This window comes from Sminthopsis crassicaudata, chromosome 1, assembly GCF_048593235.1.
Source record: "Sminthopsis crassicaudata isolate SCR6 chromosome 1, ASM4859323v1, whole genome shotgun sequence".
Lineage (NCBI taxonomy): Eukaryota > Metazoa > Chordata > Mammalia > Dasyuromorphia > Dasyuridae > Sminthopsis > Sminthopsis crassicaudata.
The window spans coordinates 33,153,572-33,177,697 of NC_133617.1; the positions used below are offsets into that span (position 1 = coordinate 33,153,572).

At 40.7% G+C, this 24,126-nt stretch overlaps 1 protein-coding gene across 3 annotated transcripts; it reads right to left on the reverse strand.

Moving 5' to 3' along the window:
• Positions 1 to 239: 239 nt before the first annotated feature.
• On the reverse strand, positions 240 to 24,126 carry ZCCHC8 (zinc finger CCHC-type containing 8). Of its 3 annotated transcripts, none has more exons than XM_074298456.1 (14): positions 23,745 to 24,126; positions 17,477 to 17,517; positions 15,745 to 15,819; positions 15,250 to 15,355; positions 13,574 to 13,651; positions 11,961 to 12,064; positions 11,771 to 11,836; positions 11,006 to 11,066; positions 10,462 to 10,604; positions 9,303 to 9,445; positions 5,628 to 5,746; positions 4,551 to 4,637; positions 3,503 to 3,623; positions 240 to 1,290 (listed from the first exon to the last, which is right to left on the reverse strand). In XM_074298456.1, the coding sequence occupies exons 1-14, from the start codon at positions 23,991 to 23,993 to the stop codon at positions 497 to 499; spliced, it is 2,187 nt and encodes a 728-aa protein (XP_074154557.1). In that variant the 5' UTR covers positions 23,994 to 24,126; the 3' UTR covers positions 240 to 496. The 3 variants fall into 3 exon arrangements, with proteins under 3 accessions (XP_074154557.1, XP_074154568.1, XP_074154577.1); XM_074298467.1 differs by having other exon boundaries at positions 17,477 to 17,513; positions 23,737 to 24,051; XM_074298476.1 differs by lacking the exon at positions 17,477 to 17,517 and having other exon boundaries at positions 15,745 to 15,853; positions 23,737 to 24,007.

Consider the following 24,126-nt stretch of genomic DNA (forward strand, 5'->3'; position numbering starts at 1 on the left):
GAAATTTTAAACGGTCAGAGCTTTAAAAAAAATTTATATTATTGTTAAACTTATCTACAAGGACAATTAGCAAAATGTAGAAAGAGAAAACAATGTACAAAGGACAGATTTAAAAACTACCACTCCTGAAACTCACGAGTCAAAAACCGGTATAAACCTTAATAATCAAATAAACTCAGACATCATTTTTTTTTTCTTCCCATGTTTTTTTTTTGTTTTTGTTTTTTTTTGGTTTTTGGGTTTGTTTTTTTATATCTCAGAAAATGAACGCTCAATGAGCAAATCCAGTCTTTCCCCTTCTTTAGAGGGAAGTTTGCCTTTAAGCTAAGCCAGGGCTGGTTCACGCCAATTTCCAGCTTTGGGTAGCTCTTTTTTAAACTAGGAAAAGAACAAAATAAAACAAAGAATTGCCCACATTGTTCATTTCCAAGCAACAGAAAACACAAAGTGAAGATGAAATTCAGTGTCACTTGGGTTAACCCCCAAGCTGACACTCTTAAGTTTTTTTGTTTTTCTGCTGGTTCCGGGGCGAGTTCTTTAATAAACTTCGTATTCTGAGATAAACGCCAGTAGATTCCGCCATGTTCTCAAACTCAAAGGGGGTTATTCCGGCTGCAAACTTACTCATGTCCGGGATAGGGCTGCTGGTCTTGCTGGAGGCTGTTGAGCTGACTCCCCGCTGGGGGGTGTCCTGCCCGCTGCCCTCGCAGTCCAAGCCAGCCGGGCCATTGTCCAGGCCGTCCTCAGAGTCCGCCTGGACGGGCGCCTCCTTCTGGACTTCTTCACTGAGCACCGGTGTCTCAGCGTCGGGGCCTGGTTTGGAATCCCCAGGGTCACAGACCTGCTCGCAGGAGTCTGCCGTGCCGAGTTCGGACGATGTCTGCTGGTCGGGCATTTTTCCTTCTGTGGAAGAGGTTTCTGGCTCATTCTGGCAGGGGGATGAGGAAACAGAATTTCCCGTCACCGGCGTGTCGCCTGGGAGGTCAGAGTCACTGTTGGCACTGTCCGCTTGCTCTAGGGCAGCCCAGATCAGCCGCTGCTGCTCCTCAAGCTCTTCCAAAGTCAGGGTGTCTTCGTCCATGGAGGCAGCTCCACTCCTTGGCTGAGCTGGGTCACCGGGAGTGGGAGGAGGGGTACCCCTGGGGAGGGGAGGGGTAAAGTTGGGAGGAGTACAAGGAGGAGTCCCCTGGGGCAATGGAGGAGGAGTTCTAATCAAGGGAGATCCAGGAGGCAATGGAGGTTGAAACTGAAATCCTTCACCAAGATGAGAACCATGTGGTATCTCCATATCTAAAAAAATAAAAAATAAATAAATTGAGGCTCTTTCAAAGTTACGATCCAACTTGACTAATAGTTTTAATGTAGTTTTAATATGTTCCTTAGTCACACCTGGGCTGGTAGGCCAGGGGTCCCCCCTCCCTCTAAAGGCCTCCCCTCTACAGCAGACCCTAACCCTCCTCAGCTCAGTCACCAAGAACTCCACCTCTCCAGGTCTTGATAAGCCAGGCCTCTCCCACTTCACAGAGATAATTGTGCCACTTGAAGAGTGGAAAGCTCTCTCTCTATATATACATCTCGGGTACATGAAACACCCTGTGATCAATACACACAGGAGATAGAGAAGCAGAGTATTGGGGGCCAGGGCTGGGAGAGGCCCCGGTTCACCCAGGAAGGATTTCCAAATCAGAAGGTGATTTGGTGATGTTGGACGAGCTGTGGAACCACATCCGACTGCCCCAAAGCGGTGGACAAAAGGGAGAGCATGAAAGGAGATGAAAAGGCAGCGTGCAGAGCTGGGAACTCTCAAGTCCTCAGGCTGGTCCTCACCTCACTGGGCAAGCGACCGGGAGTCGCCAGAGAGCTCTGAGCAAGGCTGCTGCTGTTTGTGCATCTTTCTTGAAGAGAACGATGACATCGGGGGGATGACCTGGATTTGAGGGAGGCTGGGCCAGGTCCCCGGCCTCACATTTCCCCCCTCCCCCCCCCAGCGACCAGAGAGAGGTCAGGGCAACTGGAGTGAATGCAAGGGAGACTGGCCTTCTGAAGCTCAGGTCCGGAACAGGGCATCAGGGACAGCCTTCTGCCAGCAATGGCATAGAGTGGGTTAGACAGGGGTGGCTGTGGCTGGAGGAAGCCAAGAAGGAGGTGGGGGAATGAGCGCTTGGATAATGGTGGGAGTGGGTGTGCTCAAGAGACTGGACCCAAGATTTGGGGCAGACCAAAGGTGTGCAGAGCAGAGCCAGAGAGCGGGCCTGGAGCCCGGGTGGTTGGGAAGACGGCGGCACCCCCAGAAGAATGAACACTTGTGTGGAACTGTCACTAAGTGAAGGAATCTGCTTCCTAAGAAGTACTCCTGGTAGGCCAAGGACCCACATGTGAATGAACACTGCAGCAGCACAATCTGTCACAGCAAAGAACAGAAGTAAAATAGGTCCCAGATCCTGGGGAATAACTGAATGAGGTGAATGCAAGAGGTGCAGAAGTCCAGAAAGTTCTGTCACTAGGTGCAGAGTGAAAAGAACAGAATCAGGAGAAACTCTAAGCGATAATCACAATGATAAGATAGGGGCAAGCAGTTCTGAAAGTCACGACAAGCCTGCCCAAGACAGACCAACGAGAACCCCAGAAACAGGACCCAAGCCCCCCCCTCCCTGCCCTCCCTTTTGGCAGAAAGGAGGGCTGTCCAGGTGCTGGGCTGTTTTGCATGACTCCATGACCACTGTACAAAGGAAACCAGGATGGTTAGTGGGTAGTGACAGATTTTTAAAAATTCATAAATAGAAGAAAAAAGTACAGACAGGGAATAGAGCAATTTTGTTACTGCCTTGTTCAACTTATATATTATATATTTGTTGTATATTTAGGTTTAGTTCTGCTCTGAAAACAAATGCTGAACATCAACATCAAACTGTCCAAAAAAAGAAAGAGAGACAGAGAGGAAGAATAAATGGATCTTGAAGACTAGATCATCAATGGTTGTGCTGAACTGCCGAAATGTCTTAAAATTTTTGTTTTAAGAAGGGCTTGTTGGATGGGGGGGGAAGGAAATTGCTATATTTAGAAGACTACATAAAAACAAACATACCAAGTTTTTAAAACCACTAAAGAGATTGGTCAATGTTCTCCCCATGATACTATTATGATACCATTAAGAGGGACTATGAATAGAAGACTGCTCAGAATCATAAGATATTTGAAGTTGGGAAGGATCTTAGCAGCTCTGCAATCCAATCCAAACCTGACAACAAATTGGGTAGGGAAAGAAGGAAAAAGAATGATGATCACTGGATTTTACATACACTCTATATTCTGTCATGTGGCCCTTAGGAATACTATAGATCTTTTTGGCTGAGAGCTATCCTCTCTGACAGCCAAAGAGGTGCCCAGGTGCCTTGTTGGGCTGGGCAGGGTAGCAGTTTAACATTTCCACAGGCATTTTGCCCCGGCTCCAGCCTTTTCCAGCTTTACTTCTTTTCCTGCTTCAGAATGAAATGAGACTCACCCGAGTCGAGGTCCATGTCCGTGGCCGAGGAGGTGGTTGTGCTGCTCCCCCTTCTCTGCTTCTTCGGGCTACAAGGACTAGACTGAGACGCGGCCCTTTTGCTGCCAGAATGGGGGCTTGTCTAAAGTTGTGACAGACGCCGGCTGTTAGGTCAGAATCCACCACAGAGCCCCCAAAGCCCAGCCCTCCAACCAAAGCTGGACTTGACTTCTCAGTCTCAGAAACCAAAACACGGGAAGTGAAGGAGGCCGTGCTCAAGAACAAGATCGGAAGCAGGCCAGTCTCCTTCCTGAGTCCAGACTCTAGAGCTATGGTGAGCTTTTCTATTGTTCTTGAGTGTATCACATAAACACCAAAAGAAAAATAATGACTGCTTTGTAGCTATCATAAGAAAAGGCCCCAGGTTTACAGAATGTGAATAATTAACTTTCAAAAGCTATGATTTCATCATAAGTATGGATGATCTTCAGAGATGGTCTCTCTACGCCCCATATCTCCTGCCGAGCCAGCCCCACTCTGGGGGCAGAGTGTCTCCCAGCTTAGCTGCAGCCAACCCATGGGTGCCAGAGAGAGAGAGAGCTGGGCCTAGGCCCTGACCTTCCACCTGGGAGAGCCTGCCCTCTCCTGACAGGGGTCATCCCTCAGTCTCCTCCGTACAAGGAGAAGGCACCAGTGTGTGCATTGTGGAAAACTTCTAACACTGGCTCATTATTCTATGATAATTAATAACTCATTTATGGTACTCCAGTGTTTCTAAGTTTACAACCTTGCTATCATATCTCCATATCATAAACCTGTATTTTATGATGACAGAAACCAGCTCAAGAGAGAGTCACTTGAATAAGCCAGGACTTAAGCCACAGTCTCTCCATCTGAACAAGTTAAGACCACTTAACCCTAAGGAGAATGGGGAGCTCTGTCCCTCTTGCAAGATGGCCTCTCTCATGCTCAGAGGCCACTTTTGGGAGGCAGACTGAGCAAAGTGGGGGGAGGGGGATTCAGAAAAAACCCAGACCAGCATCACATCCAGCACACCGAGTCCACTTACTGCTTGAAAGTTGGAAGACAGATAACTTGCAAAAACATCCTTTTGCTGAGATGCCTGCATTGGTATTGAACCAAATATCCTCCAGTCCTAAATAATGAAAAGAAAGATTTATTTGGTGAACACTGTCCTGGTGATCAACTTTATGGCATTAGGAGGCAAAGAGAGGACTCAAATCATCTGACTTTGCCATGTGACACAGACCACTGATACTGAGAGAATTAACCCCACTGACAGACTTGTACACCAGGAAATGCTTGACATTCTCCTCTGGCAAAAAGGTCTGTGGACATGGAAGATCTAGGCCTTCCTTATCTCACTGCCAACTTCCTGGATTGTTTCAGCAGTGACTTTACTACTCCCAGGCTAATGTGCCCCAAACATTGCCTTTCTCTTGCTCAAAAGTGGATCCATTTCTTTTTGCTTCAAATTCAAACTCTTCTTCTCTGTCAAGGACCTATACACACTGGCCTTTCCAACCTTATCTTCCACTGCACCAAATATACAATTCTCACAGTAGCATAACAAAAACCAGTCCAGTTTCTTTATACTTTAGCCACTTAGGGACCCTGATACTGACTGGCACAGAAATGTCAACTTGCTCCCTTTTTTCCTGACTGGTCCATTTCCTCCTCTTCTTTTGACAGTGCAGCCCACCATATAAACAGAACATGATAAACATGCGATACACCAGTTGTAGCCTCCCTAGCAGACCCCCATCTACCCAACTTGCCCACACTGCCCCTAAGTATTGTTAAAAGAACAATTTCATATTTATCATCACTTCACCAATTCAATTTTTTTTAAAGTATATAGCTTATCTTTTAAGACATTTTAAGATTCAATGGTAACTGGGTTTTGGTGCTTTTGAAACATGGACTATGTCTTTTTTTTATTATTATAGCTTTTTATTTACAAAACATATGCAAGGGTAATTTTTCAACACTGACCCTCACAAAACCTTCTGTTCCAACTTTTCTCCCTCCCCTAGATCACAAGTAGATAGACTATGTTTTAAACAAAATTAATAAATGAATGAAACAGAATGTCATGCAAAAACAGAAGAAGAAATACACTCACATCTGAAATTCCTTTGGGTGTAGATATGTTAAAGCCAGGATAATTGACCAATTTAGAGAGATCATAAGTGACACATTTATTCTGCAGCTCTCCCGCTTCAGTCTCTCCATCAGCGGCATCTATTAGAAACCATAAAAAATATTGTCAGAAGACAGTATTTAACATAGTGTTCCACATACTGAATGTATCTGCTCTTAAGAAAACAAAACCGTTCCAAGAATTCTTTTGACCATATCTATAGATCAACCTACTTTTTCACATATGGCAATATAATTGCTGATATTTCCAGATCTTTGCTAATTGTAGATGAAGCTGACAGGCTTGTGCATATTGGCTAGAATGGTTCTAAAATAGTTCTACCATCAGACTTACAGAAATAACAGTAAAGAGTTCAACACAGCAGGAATGGGCTTTGGGATTCTGATCTAGGGCCTAAGATATGTACTTTCTATTTCTTGGCTTTTCTCATAAAGATTTCATACAGCAGAGAACACAAGGGTGAAGGATCATCTACATGGTACAATTAGCTTAAAAATAAATGGGAGGCTTGGGTCCCTTGAGGTTCATGAGATGTTAAAAGTATTATAAGTAGGCATGAATACTCTTGTTCCATATAGGCCCCATATTTAAATTTGATTAAATATGTTAAAAACTAATTACCTGGAATGTTTGGAGAATAGAGTATCCTCTGTAATAGATTTCTCCCCCCAGTTAAGTTTTTTTATTTCAATCCACTGAAATAATTCTAAAAATGCTGATGCCTTTTCCTAACTTAGTATATATACTCAGTCTGGGTAACTCTTGACACAGAAACTCCCTCCTTTTCAGTGCAGCAACTCATATGCAACTGAGGATCTTAGAAAGCTACCTTGGTCAATTTTAATCAAGTAGTTATTTGCTTAGGGTCAAATATAAAGACAGTGTCAGAGATCATACATGACTAATATCCAGGCCTTCCTAACTCCAACGTTCTCTCCCTCTCTCCTAAGACTTAGACAGGTCTAGGAAAAATAAATCATCTATCTAGGACAAGAAACTTAAAAATAAATGGGAGGCTTGGGTCCTTGAGGCTCCCTTTAAACTCACTTCTGTTTTTTTCCCTTGAAGACTCAGAAGGGAGTCCTCAGTCACACTGCTTCTATATTCTATCCATTTGGATACCTGAATCTATGAACTAAGACTCACAATACAGAGTCTCAGGGCCACAAATTCTTGATCATTTGCTTGGTTCTATGTGACAAAGAAATAAAGAAAACAGCTTGTGCATCTTGTTTTCTTACTCATTTATTTTCTTTTTTTTTATCTAATTTTTTCTTATGCTGCAAGACATAAATAGGTTTATACATATTGGATTTAACATATATTGGATTGCTTGCCATCCAGGGGAAGGAATGGGGGGAAAGAAAATTCAAGACACAAGGTCTATGCAAGGATAAATGTTGTCAAATTATCCATGCATATTTTTTGAAAATAAAAAGAAAAAAAAAAAAAAAAAAAAAAAAAAAAAAAGCAGTCTGACCCTGTTGGGATTACCTGCCTTCTACCAATAATATGGGTATAAAGTCACCATTCTATTCCCTAGATCCCTGGGAATCAGTCTCAGACTTGATTCGAAAGGAATGCTGGTCTTTGTTCACTTTTTTTTCTGGTATTAATGTTTATTTTTTTAAGATGATGCATGTGCATTCATTTTTTACATGAAGTATGAGTCATTGTTGGGCTAGAAAAAGCAGAACAAAAGGGGAAAACCATGAGAACAGAGAGAAAAAAACAAAAACACCAAAACAGGTGAAAATAAGTGTGCTTCAATCTGCATTCAGTCTGCAAAATTCTCTCTTTAGATACAGATGGTATTCTCCATCCAAAGTTTATTGGAATTATGTTGTATCACTGAATTGCTAAAAAGAGGCAAGTCTATCACAATTGAGCATCATATAAACGCGCTTACTGCGTCCAATGCCTTCCTGATTCTGTTTGCTTAATTCAGCATCAGTTCATTTTTCCAAGCTTTTCTAAATCAGACTTTGTCATTTTGTATAAAACAATAATATTCCATTATTTCCAAATGCCATAATTTATTACTTAGCCATTCCCCAACTGATGGGCACCCAGTTTCCAGTTCCTTGCCAGCACAAAAAAGGCTACCACAAACATTTCTGTACAGGTGGATCCTTTTCTCTTTATGATATTTTGGGGATATAGGCCCAGTAGTGAGACTGCCAGATCAAAGGATAATACTGTCTTATGGACCTTTGGGCACAGTTTGGACGCTTCTAATGAAGAAAAGGGACACTGGTGCAGGAGGCAGCCTGGGCCATTTTGGTCAGCAAGTTCTCCCTGACGATCAACCTCAACTGGTCTTTTGGCAGCTTCCCCCTGTAGCTCCTTATTTTGCCCTTCAGGGACAAAAAGAATAAATATAGTTGCTCTTCTACACAAAAACGCTTCAAATACTTTTAAGATGGGGCATGGGAATTCACTTCTCAAACCCCATCTCCTCAAACACGGGAGAAAGATCGCAACTGTCACATGCAATATACGAATGGTGGAAAGGTCTTGTCAGTCACCCCAAGTGCATCCTGAAGTTCCTCACTGACGAGGCAGTCTGCCCTGGGAGATGTACTCCTAAGAAGCCGTGGCAAACTAGGCTCAGCCTCAACTTGTGCAGTGAGGCCCACTGCTGCTAATCTGAGCAGACAGAGAGATGCTGCTGGGAAGAAGATGCCTAGAGTCAGGGGATGATGAAGAGTGGTCCCGCCCAGCACCATCAGACCCAGGTTTGAAACAGAGCTCTACCAGGGCTCCCCTCTCTGGAAAGTGGGGACACGTCTGGCACCAGGGTGCCCCTCTCTGGACAGGAGGGATGCATCCAGCACCGGTATGGCCTGCCTGCCAGGTTCACCGTGAGGAAAGTGCCCGTTTATCCTGATCCCCCCAGAGGAAAGCCGCACAGCACCATGGGTTAGCCCTAGTTGGCCTTGTAAGCACAGCTGCTCCCTTCTCCAGACTTCATTCACAAATCACGGAAGATGGCCCATGATCCCAAGCTAGGAAAAAGTTCATTCTTGTTATCAGACTGAAATAATTTGTCCCAAATAATTTCTTCCCCCTTCCCCCTCCCCCCCGGGAACAAAGAAACAGTGATTCCACGTAAGCACCAAGTTTTGGATCAGAGAAACACCCTAGAATTCACCTGGTCCCACATTCCTCTTGTGCCAATGAACTAAATATGAGTTCCTGGGGGGAAGTGACTTCCAGAGCCCTCCACTGCATCTTTTTCCCTTCAACCTCAGGTTGCGGCCCTGAAATCTGCCCACAGCACAGAGTTGGCACTTAATAAATGCTGACTGACACACACACATATCACCATCTCTTCCAAAAAGGAATTAATTTTACCAACTTTGGTAAAAGACGTGGGTGATAATAGGACCACTACAAACAAGCACTCCGCAACTAACTGCAGGCATGAATATAGGTAGACGGATGCCGAGGTTGCCAAAGACTAAATGCTTCACTAAAAGGACTGCTCTGGGCTCTATTTGGTTCTTAGAGCATGAGGCCATTTGCCAGTCAGTCAACCCCAAGGATTTCTTGGCAACCTGCACTTCGTGGTCCCAGTCACTTAGGTGATAAAGACCATAACTGTGACACTCGCCAAATTTAAAAACCCCATACCTTTTCCATCATAGAGAGCAAGTCCAGAATTCTCCAATTCAGCCTCTTTGAGCCAACCTGGCGGATAACCCAACTGTCTCATGCGATATATGAATGGTGGAAGGGTCTTGTCAGTTACCCCAAGTGCATCCTGAAGTTCCTCACTGAAAAAAAAAAAAAAAAAAAAAAAAAAAAAAAAAAAAGATAAGGAAAATGATTTAATGGCATGGTGGGTTTTATACCACTGGCAGTTATGCTGATAGTTTGGGGTTTTTTTTTTTGCATTTCATATATGAGTTCAGTGACTACTAGACAACACTTGTATACAGAATTTCAATTATTCTAAAGATAATACAGCAGTACTACTGGGCTTATATCCCAAGGAAATACTAAAGAAGGGACCTGTATGTGCCAAAATGTTTGTGGCAGCTCTTTTTGTAGTGGCTAGAAACTGGAAAATGAATGGATGTCCATCAATTGGAGAATGGTTGGGTAAATCATGGTATATGAATGTTATGGAATATTATTGTTCTGTAAGAAATGACCAACAGGATGAATACAGAGAGGCTTGGAGAGACTCACATCAACTGATGCTGAGTGAAACGAGCAGAACTAGGAGATCATTTTACACTTTAACAATGATACTGTATGAGGATGTATTATGATGGAAGTGGATATCTTCAACATAGAGAAGAGTTAATCCAATTCCAATTGATCAATGATGGACAGAATCAGCTACATCCAGAAAAGGAACCCTGGGAAACGAGTGTAAACTGTGAGCATTTTTTTTTTCTTCCCAGATTATTTTTACCTTCCGAATACAATTCTTCCTTTGCAACAACAACAACAACAACAAAATTCGGTTCTGCATATATATATATATATATATATATATATATATATATATATATATATATTGTACCTAGGATATACTATAAGATATTTAATATGTATGGGAATGCCTGCCATCTAGGGGGAGGGGATGGAGGTAAGGAGGGGAAAAACTCGGAACAGAAGGGAGTACAAGGGATAATACTGTAAAAAAAAAAAAAAAAATTACCTATGCATATGTACTGTCAAAAAAAAAAAAAAAGTTATAATTGTAAAATTAATAAAAAAAAAATACAGCAGTAAGGAAAAAAGGGAAACTTGGCTATTAAAAAAGAGAAACCAGATATACCTAATAATTCCTGGTTTGAATCTTCCAAATCTTTCTTCGACTTCCTCTGCATGGTATCGCTGCTGATAATTTTGGTTGTTTGCCTCTCCACAGGCTTCCATAAACTCTTTCCTCTTCTCGCTTATACGAGCAGCATTCCGAGGCTATAATAGAAAGCATTTGAAAAGAATAGAGCTGTATAGTTTTAAAATATAGAAATTATACAGGAAAAAAGTTACAGGAAAACATTGGTCTCAGTTGGGCAAATAAACGTTTTCTCTGGACAAAACACTGTGCAGATTTTTAAGCCCCAAAATAAAAAACAAAAAAAGAGGGAGAAGGTGATTTTGCTCTTTTGTAACTTTATCATAAAACTATCAATTTCCTTAAAGATTACTTTAAAATTTTATTTCTTTCACATTCAGTACACCTGACATACTGAAACATTATACTAGCTGAAACTTTGACTTCTTGAAAAGTAATTGTGTACTCTTTAGCTTCTACAAAAATAGTGAAAATACAAGAAACTAGATGGTTATAGAGATGTCATATAGAGGAAATTTACCATTGGACAATCTTTCATTTGATGTTCTTCCGAACCACAATTGAAACAGTGAGCCTTTGGCCTATAAGTTCAAAAAAGAAAGAGAAAGTCACAAAATAAATGAAACAAAAAAGCAAAATCAGTTATACAATGTTATAAATAATGTCTTTGTGCAGCACAGAATCAAGGAAAAATCCCACTAGAAGGAGCACAAAATAAAATACTGGTGCTAGAAAGGCCCTAGGAGATCATCTAGTCCAATTGATCACTTTACAGATTTCAAGGAAACAAGTCTGAAGGGCAAAGGGACTTGCCCAAGATCACATAATGTGACACCAAACTTCAAAAACAAGTATTTAAATTAATGTTACTATACACAAAAGGTCTAATAAATGAGGATTCAGGAGTTCTTTCCTTGTTTTACTATCTCAGGCTCTGGAAAAGCTAGAGAAGATCACAGCAATAGTGACCAATAGAAGAATACACAAGACCTACTCTCCCAAATTCAGTTTAAATAACATAAAGAAGGAGGACAAATAACAGTTTGTTATTTAAAACAGTTAAGATAACATGAAAAACTTTTAGGCCCCCCCCCCCCCCGCAATAATTAGATATGAAACAATTCCAACCATCAACACATCTCTCTGTATTGTTTGAAGAGTAGCATAGCACCTACTTCCTCACTTGATCCCCTAGTAACAGAAGTGGTAAGTATCATATATACACTGTTCAAAACTCTGTGCGTTCAAAACACAACAAAAACTAAGAACATCTCTCAGCACAAACCTTTTTGCCTTTACTTGTATTTCTTGCCCTTCTAGAGAAACAATCTGGCTGAAGACTTGCTGGTACCTTTAGTAGATTTTATTAAGGAATAGTGACATGGTGATATTTTTTATTTCTAAATCAAAGGTACACTTAAAGCAGAAGTAATGAAAGTTGTATAAACCTTCCTTCATTTCACTGAGTAGGATACTTGGGTATTTCCCATCCTTCAGTAAGCTGAGGGTTTTCGTTTAGTAGAGGCTGCCCCAATTTATCAAGGCAAAAATTGGTAAAATATAGGACACTTCCTACAACCTGTGGAAAAACAAGTCAGAAAATGGTGCTATTTAAATAGAAATAATATATAGGTGAAATAATAACATAGGAACACTGAATCGAACTTTTTTACAAATGCATTTAGTTCCTCTAATGGCACAGAAATCTATGTTCTGTTTAATGAACAAGATCTTGTAACATAAGTAAAAGGTAATCAATTTCCAGATTTCCCCTTTTCTGGAAGGTGTTAGTTCTCATGGTATTCCTAGGTAGAAACAGTGAATCTCAGGGTGGGAAGTAGCATCTTAGAGGATTAAATGAGTTTTATTTCCCAGTCACAAGAATCCCTTAGATTATGTCATTCACAGTCATCAAGCTTCTGAACACTTCCAGTAGCACTGATCTCATTGCCATTTCATGAAGCACCCCTCATTTCTTCTGGACAGTCCAACTGCTGTTATTGTAACCATCCTTCCTCTAATTTTCATCTGAAGTCTTGTTCTATCTTCGTGTCTTTATTTTCTATATCATAACAAGTCTTTCAAATATTGAAGAATGTTACTATCCTTTCCCAGGTCTAATTACCAAGTCTTTTCCTCTCCAAAACAAATGACTAATGACTGCCAACTCTAAATACTCAAATACTGACTGCAGTTTGAAGAGGGTAGACTAGAAAGGAACTTTAACTTCCTATAATCTGGATATTATACTTTTTGGTTTTTCTTAAGTAATCACATCACACCTGGACAAAGCAAGGTGATTTAGTTTCCAATCAAATAAAGCCAACAAATCTTCATACCAACTATCCCCTCTTGCCTATGTCTACACTGACGTAGTTACTTTTAACAATTTGAATGCAGTTACATTTATCCTTGTTAAAAATAAAAAGTCACTGTTTGACACTCTAGTCTGTTGAGCTTTTTTTTTTTTTTTTTAAATATAGGATTCCCCCCCCTCCCCCCCCCCCCGGGATGGGGTTAAGTGACTTGCCCAGGGTCACACAGCTAGGAAGTGTTAAGTGTCTGAGACCAGATTTGAACTCCTGAATTCAAGGCTGGTGCTCTATCCACTGCGCCACCTAGCTGCCCCCATGTTGAGCTCTTTTTAAATCTTTGCATCAATTTACCTCAGGTTTATGACACCTGTAATTTCAAAAAGCAACACTTTAATATGTATTCATCAAGTCACTACCTTAATTTTTAAAAGTCTGAGAGCTCTAAATGATACCTATACAACAGTAAAATCTAATAATCTAATGTAACCAGTTAACTCCCTTATCCAAAGAATACATAGTTTAATAGTTCTACAAAATTAATTAGGTATCTAGCATGTGTCCCTTTCAAAAAGATTTTACACTTGGTAAAATATTAGACAGTTAAAAAACCAATTTTATGAAATCCAAGTCACATAATTATAAAAACAAAAAACAAAAAACAAAAAACACCAAAAAAACACCAAAAACCATTATTATATTAAATCCCATATGACTGACAGAATGGAAAAACATACTTGCAGAAAAATAAAATATAAAAATCTAAAATAACTTACACTAAAAGCTTCCTTAATTTTTTTAACTGCTTTTGATTTCTTCACTTTATGGTCCTCTTCCAATATAATACTGGAAGGCTAATACAGAGAGAAAAAACAAACCTTATAATAAGGTGCTGAATTTAATGAGTACCAAATTCTAAGATGCAAGTGTTAAATATATTCAAAACATGACATAGGGGACAATTGAATATGTAAAATAACATTCTGACACGTTATTCATTTCCACACACAGGAATGTTGGTGTAGGACCGACACAAGAAAACAGCAGATACATAAAGTGCAACTGTCTTGAATAAAGCAATAATATATTTGAATCCTATTTTGCTGGGTGATAATTTGGAAACTAATTTGGATGAATCAGATAGAGTTAGAAGTTCAAACAAGTACAATAGTACAATATATTTCTCAAAGACCAGACAAGAAAACTAATTTAATCCTAATTTTTATCCCAAATGATAAATGATTTTCACAATAACCCTGAGTCAATGCAAATTACAAACAGCTTTACAACTCAAAGAAACACTAAATTATTATTGCTTTGATGTTAAGCCTATTTTTTGAGTAGACTGGTAGAATAAATAGCAAAACAAACTGCTAAATGCAATTTAAACTGGAGCTATTTTTCTCTTCACATTAACAGCTCTCATTCATAAAAGGAAAATTTATCAGATACTTCATGTGTGCAGACATTTTAAGTGTTACTCACATTTTTTTTTTTTAAATAAAAATGTAGCTAGCACTGTGTGGCAGCCCAATCTTAAGAGGCAAGAGACAAAAAAAAAAAAAAAATAAAATAAAATAAAATCTCAATTTCTTAATTTTGGGCTTTATCCAAAATTACACCAGGAGTAGCAGAGGGTCCTCTAGTCACAGAATGGCCTTAGAAGGAGACTGTAAAAACCAAGCCATGGGATGACTGGAAAACTAAAGTGTGTGACATTTTTTGAAATGGAGGTAGGAGAGGGATAAGATCTGTTATATAACCTTTTGTTATCAAAATAACAGATGTGTGGATCATAGAATTGGAGTTGGGAAGAGTCTTCTAAGTTGTCTAGTCTAAACTGTATTTATTACTTGATCCGAAGTATTTACTATGCAGATGTAATATTAGGAATACTAGGATCAATTAATAGGATGAAAATTTAGAAGTGAAAGAGGCCTTCAAGATACCATGTGGGTCAACACGTATTGCATACGAGATAGAAAAACTGAGGCTAGATCCAGCAATTGAACATCACAGAGTAACAGAGCAAGAAATGAAATTGAAGTTAAATTCTATGAAGCTTTCAATTTCAAATCCAGTCATCTTTCCACTATTTATACAATTGTAACTGATGCTAAATACAATCAAATAGCTAAATTCATACACACTTAGATTTTGCTCCTGTTAAAGGGAAAAAGGCTGTAATTTGGAAATCTGAAGACCCTGATCAATTTAATTCTCTTTCCCCCTTCTAGATCCTTGATCTTAGATATTTATTCTTTTCCTCTTCTGGGACTTTGAGTGGAAGATGCTCTTTTGAGGTTTCTGATTTAGGATGCTCTTTCTCTTGATCTTAGACCACCTTTCCTCTTTACAGGTCCCAAATCTATAAAATGAGTCTGACAAAAAGGTGGATACTAAATGACAGATCAGAATACACTATTTAAAGAGCCTTCAACATGGGATATACCTGGGGTAGCACATTAAAGGCAGTCCTCTCAATATCAACTTTCTTCTGCTCCTCATATCGTTTTACTAAATTAGAAACAAATTCCTCGATTTCTTGATGATATTGCCTGTAGAAGAGAAAAAAATTACATAATTATAATCTCAAGGAGCAAACATTTAACAAAAAGACAATATCCTGCACACTTTTAAAAAATGTTACCACATAACTGATTTTCATAAAGCTACAAATAAATCTGGAAATTTCACAAAATTATTAATGGCTTAAAAATTGGTGACAACTTTTGTTCAAGATAATCCCACTTTAGATAGTTTATACAAATTCTTTCATAAAATAAGGAAAACTTGAGTTAAGGAGAAAGCATACAATTTAAACCTAAGCAATTTCTAGAGTATTTTCAATGATTAAAGAAATACTTTATATCAAGAAAGCAGCACATTCACAAAAGTCAAAATAATAGTTTTAACAGACATATAAATGTTTTTAAAAGTTACTTACTTTGAAATAACATTGTTCATAAATAAAATCTGTAGCAAGGGTCCATCTAACTTAGAATTGTTCACCAAAATTCCACTAGAAGAAAAGTTAGAACATGACTTTATAGTAGCTACTACAGTACCATTTATCAATATATTCAATAATACTATATGTATATAATTAGCCATAGTTTAACATTATAGGGCTCAAAGCCTCTTTTTATACCAACAAACTCCATCCTCCTAAAGAAATAACTCTACATTTTGGCTACAACTAATTGGTGTGTGTAATCTACATATAGCATTCTTGCTTAAAAGTGATTACTGTACATTTATAATCTACATCAGATTTCTTGCTGTCTTAGGGACAGGGAAGGTTAAGGGAGAGAGAAAGAAAAAAAAAAAATTTGGAACTCAAAATCTCACAAAATTTAACATTGAAAATTATTTTTACATGTTTTACATTTTTCCAATTAGAAAAAAAATACTACTCATTTAAAAATGAAATACAATAAAATCAACTGCTAGAAATTTCAGTTATAAAGTGAATCTAATTTTTCCACTGATTTCCAATATAAAATAGATGTATTATAGTGAAGGGAAAATCAAGTCCCAGGATATAAAATCAGTTTAAAACAAAGAAAGTAATTTCACACTATCTGTTTGAAAAAGATGTTTCAACAGTGTTAACTAAAGTACTCAAGATGGTATGACAATTTTAATTACCTTTTGACTGGTAATACAACAACTAATAAATTAAATTTGATGAACTTTTCATCTCCCAATTTAATCGTTTATTTGCTTGTAGACTAGTAGTTTCCTTAGTAAGATTTGTAAAACAGTAAAAATGACTATGGCAAAATCTTATCACTGGCAGACAGTAAATATACACTATGCTGGAAATGGGGTAGAGCTGAAGGAAAGGAAATCAGGCTAGAACAATCTTCTACATCAATCCTAACCAAAAACTTTCCCTCAAATGTTGGATTATTAAAAAAAAAAAAAAAAAAGCATTACTATTAAACTTCTTATGAAAAATAAAAAAAATGTTTAAAATCTGGCCTTGATATTATAATTAGGCCTTTGGTCTCTTAAAATTTCATTAAGAAGGCTGTTCTAAATTAAATTATGTTAGACTCGAGATTAAAAGGCTGAAATCCTTCAGCCTTTACAAATCTTTGGAGGAAGGTAGTGCACACATCATCCTCACTTACTAGAGAGGAAATCCAAGTCCCAGGGCTAATAACTTGCTTATGACTACCTCTTTAGTCTCTATTACATTGTATTGCCTCTACCTGGAGCTGTTCCCATGTGTAAGCCTTTGAACTCCTTTCAGGACTGGTGGGCATGTATTTTAAGTAAATTAAAATTAGCCAAATAATGGGTTACTTAATTCAACAAAGATTTATTAAGTACTTGTTTGGTGCCCTATTAAAAGTGCTGGATGAGATATGAAGCTTAGACAAAAATTTTTGCTCAACAAGATGCATGAGCAACTTGCCTGTTCTATCCAGTCCAATTTTTCTGGTCATTATTTAAAAAATGTTTTCCAAAGAGTCACTTACAACATAGAAATAAGAATACAAGTAAGGATACAAAAATTAGAAAATCTGGCAAATGCAAACTGTACTGATTTTTCTAAAATTCTAGGAAGTTTGGAAAAACAAAGGGGCAAAATGAAAAATTTCTATGACATTCTTGTTAACATGAAAAAAGCTGGCATTAAACTAAAGTTTATTTTTATGATTTCATACCTTGGTCGAGACAGAACGCTGAGTTTTCTTTTCAGTTCTTGATGTTAATGATTAGTTAAGGAATACAAATCAAATCTTTACAATCTGTGGGACTAGCAAGATGATAAACCTACAAATGTCAGCCAGAGCATTTGATGCTGTTAGCCACACAGCGGGCTCCCACCCACCAAACTCTAAGTGCTTTCTATGAGGATGTCACTGGGGTGGAAGATAAAAGATGACAGTCCTTACCTTCAATCAGCTTACTGTCTATTGGCAGGGTTCAAGACCCTGAACTAACAGGGAAAACACAACAGAGGCAAAGTATTCTAAGAATTTTGTAAAGGTCAATCAAAAAATCCTTCCTCTTTAACCCCTAACGCCAAGCCATCCTGGGCATAAGGCCCTCCAATGAATTCTTGGATAGAACATGTATTCCTTCCCAACACAGTTCTAAGTCACACCCAAGATCAGACTGAACCAAAAGACACAAAGAGGTAAAGAGGGACTGGATAAACATAAACACACCCAGGAAGGGCTTGGTTAATATTTGGGGAGTGAAATGTCTCAGGTAAAGCAAGACACTAAGTGCAGCTGTGTTGGGAACTGAAATCTCTAAGCTAATTGGCAAAGCCTAGCACCGAGATCAAATGTGCACAGCACTCATGCAGGAACAGCATTTCCTTCTATGATTCTCATTAGCAGACTACTATTTCCTATATTATTTATATTTGGCTTGATTACTGCACTAAACATTATCTAAAAAAATCTGGTGACAAGGGGAATTTGGGCAAGTTAACTAGAAATGATTCCACATGCATATTCTGTCCTAATAAAACTAATCTTTCCCTGAGACAAATGATAAAGGAGAGAAGACCATTGAAATCATTGTCACTATCAGAGAGAATCTAAAGGTCCAGGAAATAATAGTGTTTACCAACTTAAACTCAGAAAAGATCAGTATATCTAGGAACCAAAAGATGGTTAAAGTATAACTAGGTATTGCCCTAAATGCCTATGGATATGGTTTCAAGTCAGAGGAATCAAACAATCTATAGAATTGACAAAGAAGACATAAGTAAACTAACAAAATTCACTGATATTTAACCATGTATAACATTTACCTTTCATTATTGGCTTCATGTAATGTAATCAATAATTAACACAACCATAAAAAACATTCAAATATTAAATGTAGTAACATATAAAGGTCAATAAGTCAGACACATGTCTGAAGACTATGTTGACCTAAAGTATATGATCATGATATAGTATAAAATAAAGCCTGAAGGAGCCTGAGAGAAGTGGGAGCATCACTTCCATCAGTTCCTCACTCAAACTACCCCATGACTCCTGTCTCCCTTTGACGCCGACCCTATTCCTCCTGCTCGACCCCCCTCAGCCCCCTGCAGAGGCTAGACCCCTGCACAGCTGAGTGCTCTCATGATTTTTTCAACAGAAATCAAGTCCTAATCAATTACAAGAGCACTGTCTATTAGGGTCACAAAAGGACAAAACAGTCCAGAAGACAGGGCTATCATTAGAGGAATAAGAACTATCTTATCAGAGTTTGGAAAAATTTCATTCATTCAGCACTTTTGAAAATCAGGAGAGTCAAGAATCTCCTCCAAACAGGAACAACTTACAATTTCTCTCTTCCCTCACTTGGGTAATAAACACTCGTGCACACACACAATCAGAAGAGTCCATTCTTTGCAGTTTATCACAATGAAATCCCTAGTTCCCTTAAATATTTCAGGAAACCATAGAAAGAACTCTGGAAGATGACTATGAACCACTATGAACCACTACATAGAATTTCCAATTCCTCTAATTTTGTCCGCCTGCATTCTGGATTTCCTTCACAGGCTAAATGTACACTATTTCAAAGTCCAATTCTTTTTGTTTAGCAAAACAACTGTTTGATCATGTATACACATATTGTATTTAATTTATACTCAACATATTTAACATGTATTGGTCGACCTGCCATCTGGGGGGGGGGAGGAGGGGAAAAATTGGAACAAATGGTTTGGCAATTGTCAAATTACCCATGCAAATATCTGGTAAATAAAAACTATTAAAAGAAAAAAATATATATATATATATATATTTTTGCTTATGCAGTAAATATATTGTTTTTTAATGTTTTTTTTTTTTTTTTTTTTTTTTTTTTTAAAGAAAGATCTCTCCAAGTTATTTTTCTCTGGTCACTGTTTACTTCCAGCTCATGTAACTCATCTGTCAGCAAAGAAAAAAGATATAAAAGGCAATGGTTCATCCATTAAAAGTCCGTCTGGACCTCTTCTGAGCCCACACTGCCAAGCTTGCAGCAGGCCCAAATGGGGTTGTCCTTCATCTCTGTGTCATGACCTCCCTCTCCTTTTGCAGACTCAGGTCCAGGGCCAACTTATTCATGAAAAATAATGTTTTCTTTTTCCTGGCACACTCTGGTTTCTCCCTTTGCTCTACTACCTTGTAAGCACAATAGGTCATAGCTAAGTTGGGTACCTGTCCCAGAAACTCCTGGGGGCAGAACCAGCAGTGGCTACAGCCCCACCAGTGGCCCCTGCAACAAATTATGGCACCAACAAGGGCTGAGGAAGGGCAAGACACAGACACGCAGGAGCAGACCAACAAGGGCTGACAAGCTGCCAAGGGTGTCCCTGTGAGTAGATACAAAGTATCCTCCTTCCTGGAGGAGCTGGGCTTGAGAAGTCCGGGTTTCCAGGAGAGGAAGGAGGAGGGGCTGATGACCAGAGTGAAGAGAGGAAGGCCAATTTGGTTTTTGAGATGGGATTTCCTACCTAGTCAGGGCTGGAAGTGCAGGGGCCCCACGAGGATGGGCCCGCAGTAGGAACTGAACCTGCTGCCTGCCACTGGGCATCGTCCTCCCCTTCCTTCATTAAGTCCCTGCTCCCAGGGACTCACCATGTCAAAGGCAAAGCTAGAGAACTCCGATACTCACAGGGCTCCAAGCCAGCAGAGGTAATGGGAACCTCTACTTGATCACAGGTCATCAGCCCTCGTTGATGCAATGATTAAGTCTGAGGTCCCCATGCCCTTCCAAATCACTTAGCTCTTAAAGCCTCTGGGACCAAGGACTCTGATAAATAAGTGTTTCCTCCTTTAATTTTACTGGCCATTTTCAAATCCATCCAGCCTCCTTGCATACCTATTTCTCATTCAGAAATTGAAGGCAGAGATGGTATCTTTTTGCTGGTATTAGTATCCTCAGAGTATAGCACACTGTATTTTTAAAATGTCTTATTACTCACTGATTTATCAAGTATCTAAAGCTGCAAAAAAGGAAGAAGTCGAGGTAACTTTGAAGAGGCTTACCATCTACCTTAATACTGACTTGATCTTCCCTACTCTCCTTCCCTGGAACCCCAAAGTAAACACCTAAGGGTAGGAAAATGCAGCTAAAAAAACAAAACAAAACAAAAACATTTAGCCAGGATTACTCCCACCTGCAGCCCTTCTTCACTCTAATTCACATAGTGTTGATCAGTATCAGCAAACTGCTGAGTCCACTATAAATTTGTTACCAAAACCCACCTGGGCCTTCACCATTACAAGGCCTCCTTTTTTCTACATTTTACTATTGGATCTGCTATTCCATTAAACAGAGACTGTCACAAACCTTCCTAGTACCACTTTTCCTACTCTTCCATTCTCAGCTGAGGATCTTATTAATACTTGACTGAAAAATGACCATTCATCCAGAATTCTCCCATATCCATATTCTACCTAATTCAGACATATCACTTCGCCATCTCACATGAAGAGAAGACTCTTCTCCTTGCCAAGACAAACCCTTCTCCAAGCAACCTCAAAGCCTTCTCACCTTCTCCAGGAGACTGCCTCTTATTATTCTCACATGCCCTACTCTATCTTTCCCTCTCTCTATTGGCTGTTTCCAGGGCGAACAGACATACTCAGATATCCCTCAACCTTCAAAAAAAAAAAAAACAAAGAACAAAACAAAACCCTCACCTGATCTGTCATCCCTACTATCTATCATTCCACATCTTCTTTTCATAGCTAAAGCCAAGGCCTTCTCCAATCTGGCCTCCATCTCCTCCCTCCTCAATTTTAGGTCCTCTGCATTTTTACTTCCTGTCTTACCATTCCATAGTTCTCTCCAAAGTGACCCGTGAGATATCTAACTGCTAAATCCAATGGCCTCTTCTTGAGCCTCATCCTCGACCTCTCTGCAGCCTTAAATTCTGTTACCATTCCTCTGCTCCCGGCTGAGCTCTCAACTCTCTCCTGGTTTCCCTTCTGCCCCTCTGACTGCTCCTTTTTTTTATCTTTTGCTGGAATTTCATTCAGGCCACACAGAAGACAGTCCTTCCCAAGTTCCCATCATGCTCGGTGATCCTCAGCACTCAAGGATTTAATTACCATCTCTATGAAGATGATTCCCAGAGGATGACCTTCTTGATCTAAGCTCCAATCCCACATTACCAACTTGTGTATACACACACACACACACACAAAGATATCAGATGGACAGATATTAGCAATTCTATTTTTGTGTACCTAGTCCAAGTGCCCCCAGGGCTTAGCACAGAGCAGGTACAATTCACTAAATCAACACTTATTAAGCACCTACTATGTGCCAGGTATTCTACAAAGCACTGGGGATACAAAAAGGGACAAAAAATCCCTGCCATCAAAGAAGCTCAGTCTAATGGGGAGACAACACACAAATATACACAAATCAATCTATACACAGGATAAATAGGAAATAATTAATGGGGGGGCACTAGAATTAAAGGGGAAGAGTTGGAAAAGGTCTCCTGTAGAAGTTGAGATTTAAAGGAATCCAAGGAAGTCAGTAAGCAAAGAGGAGAGAGCATTCCAAGTATGGAATGGCTTTAGAGTGTCTTGTTCTTGTTCCCATGGGCATTATTTACTCATCTTAACACAAGTTTTATTTTCACCTCCTTCCTGCCAATAGCACTTAAGCTCAAGGAAGGCAGGGATGATTTTGGTTTCTGTGTTTTCAGCAATAACCATCCCCATCTTCATGCCTACAGATGGCGGACCCATCCGTAGGAATTGGAAAAGAACTAATCCTGTCCCTGTATCCCAGTGCCTGCGCACACAGCAGGGCTTACTAATTAATTGCTTGATGGTTAGCTAAAATTCATCTGCTCAAATGTCTCCCTCTAGTTTGCTTTCTCTTCCCTCTCCTCCCCCTTATCCCCCAAGGATTTCTTGGAGGGCAAAGGTAATAGAAAGTCAATCAATAAAATTTATTAAGTGGCTACTTTGTGCCCGGTACCAGAATAACCCTGGGGACACGGAGAAAAACAAGACAGTCCCTCGTCCATGAAGAACGCAATCTCGCAGGGGGAGGGAGGAGAGAGAGGGCGGCAATAACAGACAACATTGTGGGGAAAAGCTAGAGGGGACAAGTAGGTAATAAGCAGCGGGGGCCCACCACCGGTTTGCTCTCTCTCTCCTTCCCCACTTCCGTAGCTGGAAGGCACAGGGGTGAGTCGCGGGGGGCCCCAGCAGTCAGAGAGTGACTAAAGGAGAGCAGTCAGGTAACTCATTTTCTCTCTAGGAACGACGTGAACAGCTGCAGGGCCCTGAGGCTAAGCAGCCGTAAGGCCCTAAGTAACCCGTATTAATAACTTTTAATCCCCGCGGTCTCCCCCCTAGATGCACCTTAAGCAGCTAGGGGGCAGGAGGGGCTTCCCCAGAGGCAGGCACCCAGCAGGAGCTTAATAAAAGCAAGCAAGCAGACCGAAAACCGTCCGCCTTCTCGAGTCTCCCCTCCAGACACAAGTTAAGTGGCCGGGAGGCAGGAGGGGCTTCCCCAGAGGCAGGCACCCAGCAGGAGCTTAATAAAGACATGCAAACAGATCAATAAAGTCTCCCCGCCAGACACTCGTTAAGTGGCCGGGAGCAGCAGGAGCTTCCCCGGAAAGAGGCGCGCAGCAGGAACTTTAAGGAAGCCATGCGAACAGAGCGATAACTCATCCTGCGCTCTCCCCGCGGGCACAGCTGCAGCTGCAGGGGGGCAGAAGGCACCCGGGCGCGCACTTAGCAGGCGCCCGCTCCAGGTTGGCAAATCGGAGAACCGCCACCCCGGGCACCTCCCTCCCGCGTCAGGGCGGCCCCTCGGCTCCGGCCCCGACGCCCGGGCGGGAAGGACAAGCGGGCCTGACGTCACCGGCTCCCCCGGCGCTCCCGAAGCGGGCTCCCCGGGCCCCGGGGGCTGCGGTGGCGGGCGCAGCCGCTCCGCGAGACGGGAATCGGACGGAAGGATATTCTCGGCGCGGAGCTGCTCGATGGTGTCCTCGTACCGCCGCAGCCGCTCGCGCAGCTCCTCGTCCTCGAAGCCGTTCGTCGCCGCCTCCGCCTGCTGCGGCTCGTCCTCCTCCCCCTCGCCCGCCGCCGTCTCCGCTGTGCCTTCCTCTGTCTTAAATCGGATGTGAACGGGCCCTCTGGGCGCCTCGTCTTCTCCACCGAAAGCCTCGAACAGCTCCCGGTCGCCGAAGTCCACCTCGGCCGCCATCTTGGCGCTCTAGGAGAGACGGGAGAAGGGGCGGGCCGACGGCGAAGAGTGGACGGTTTCCCGGAACGGCCAGCTTCCAGAAGACCTATTTAAGCTAGCCGACAGAACTACAACTCCCAGAAGGCAATAATCT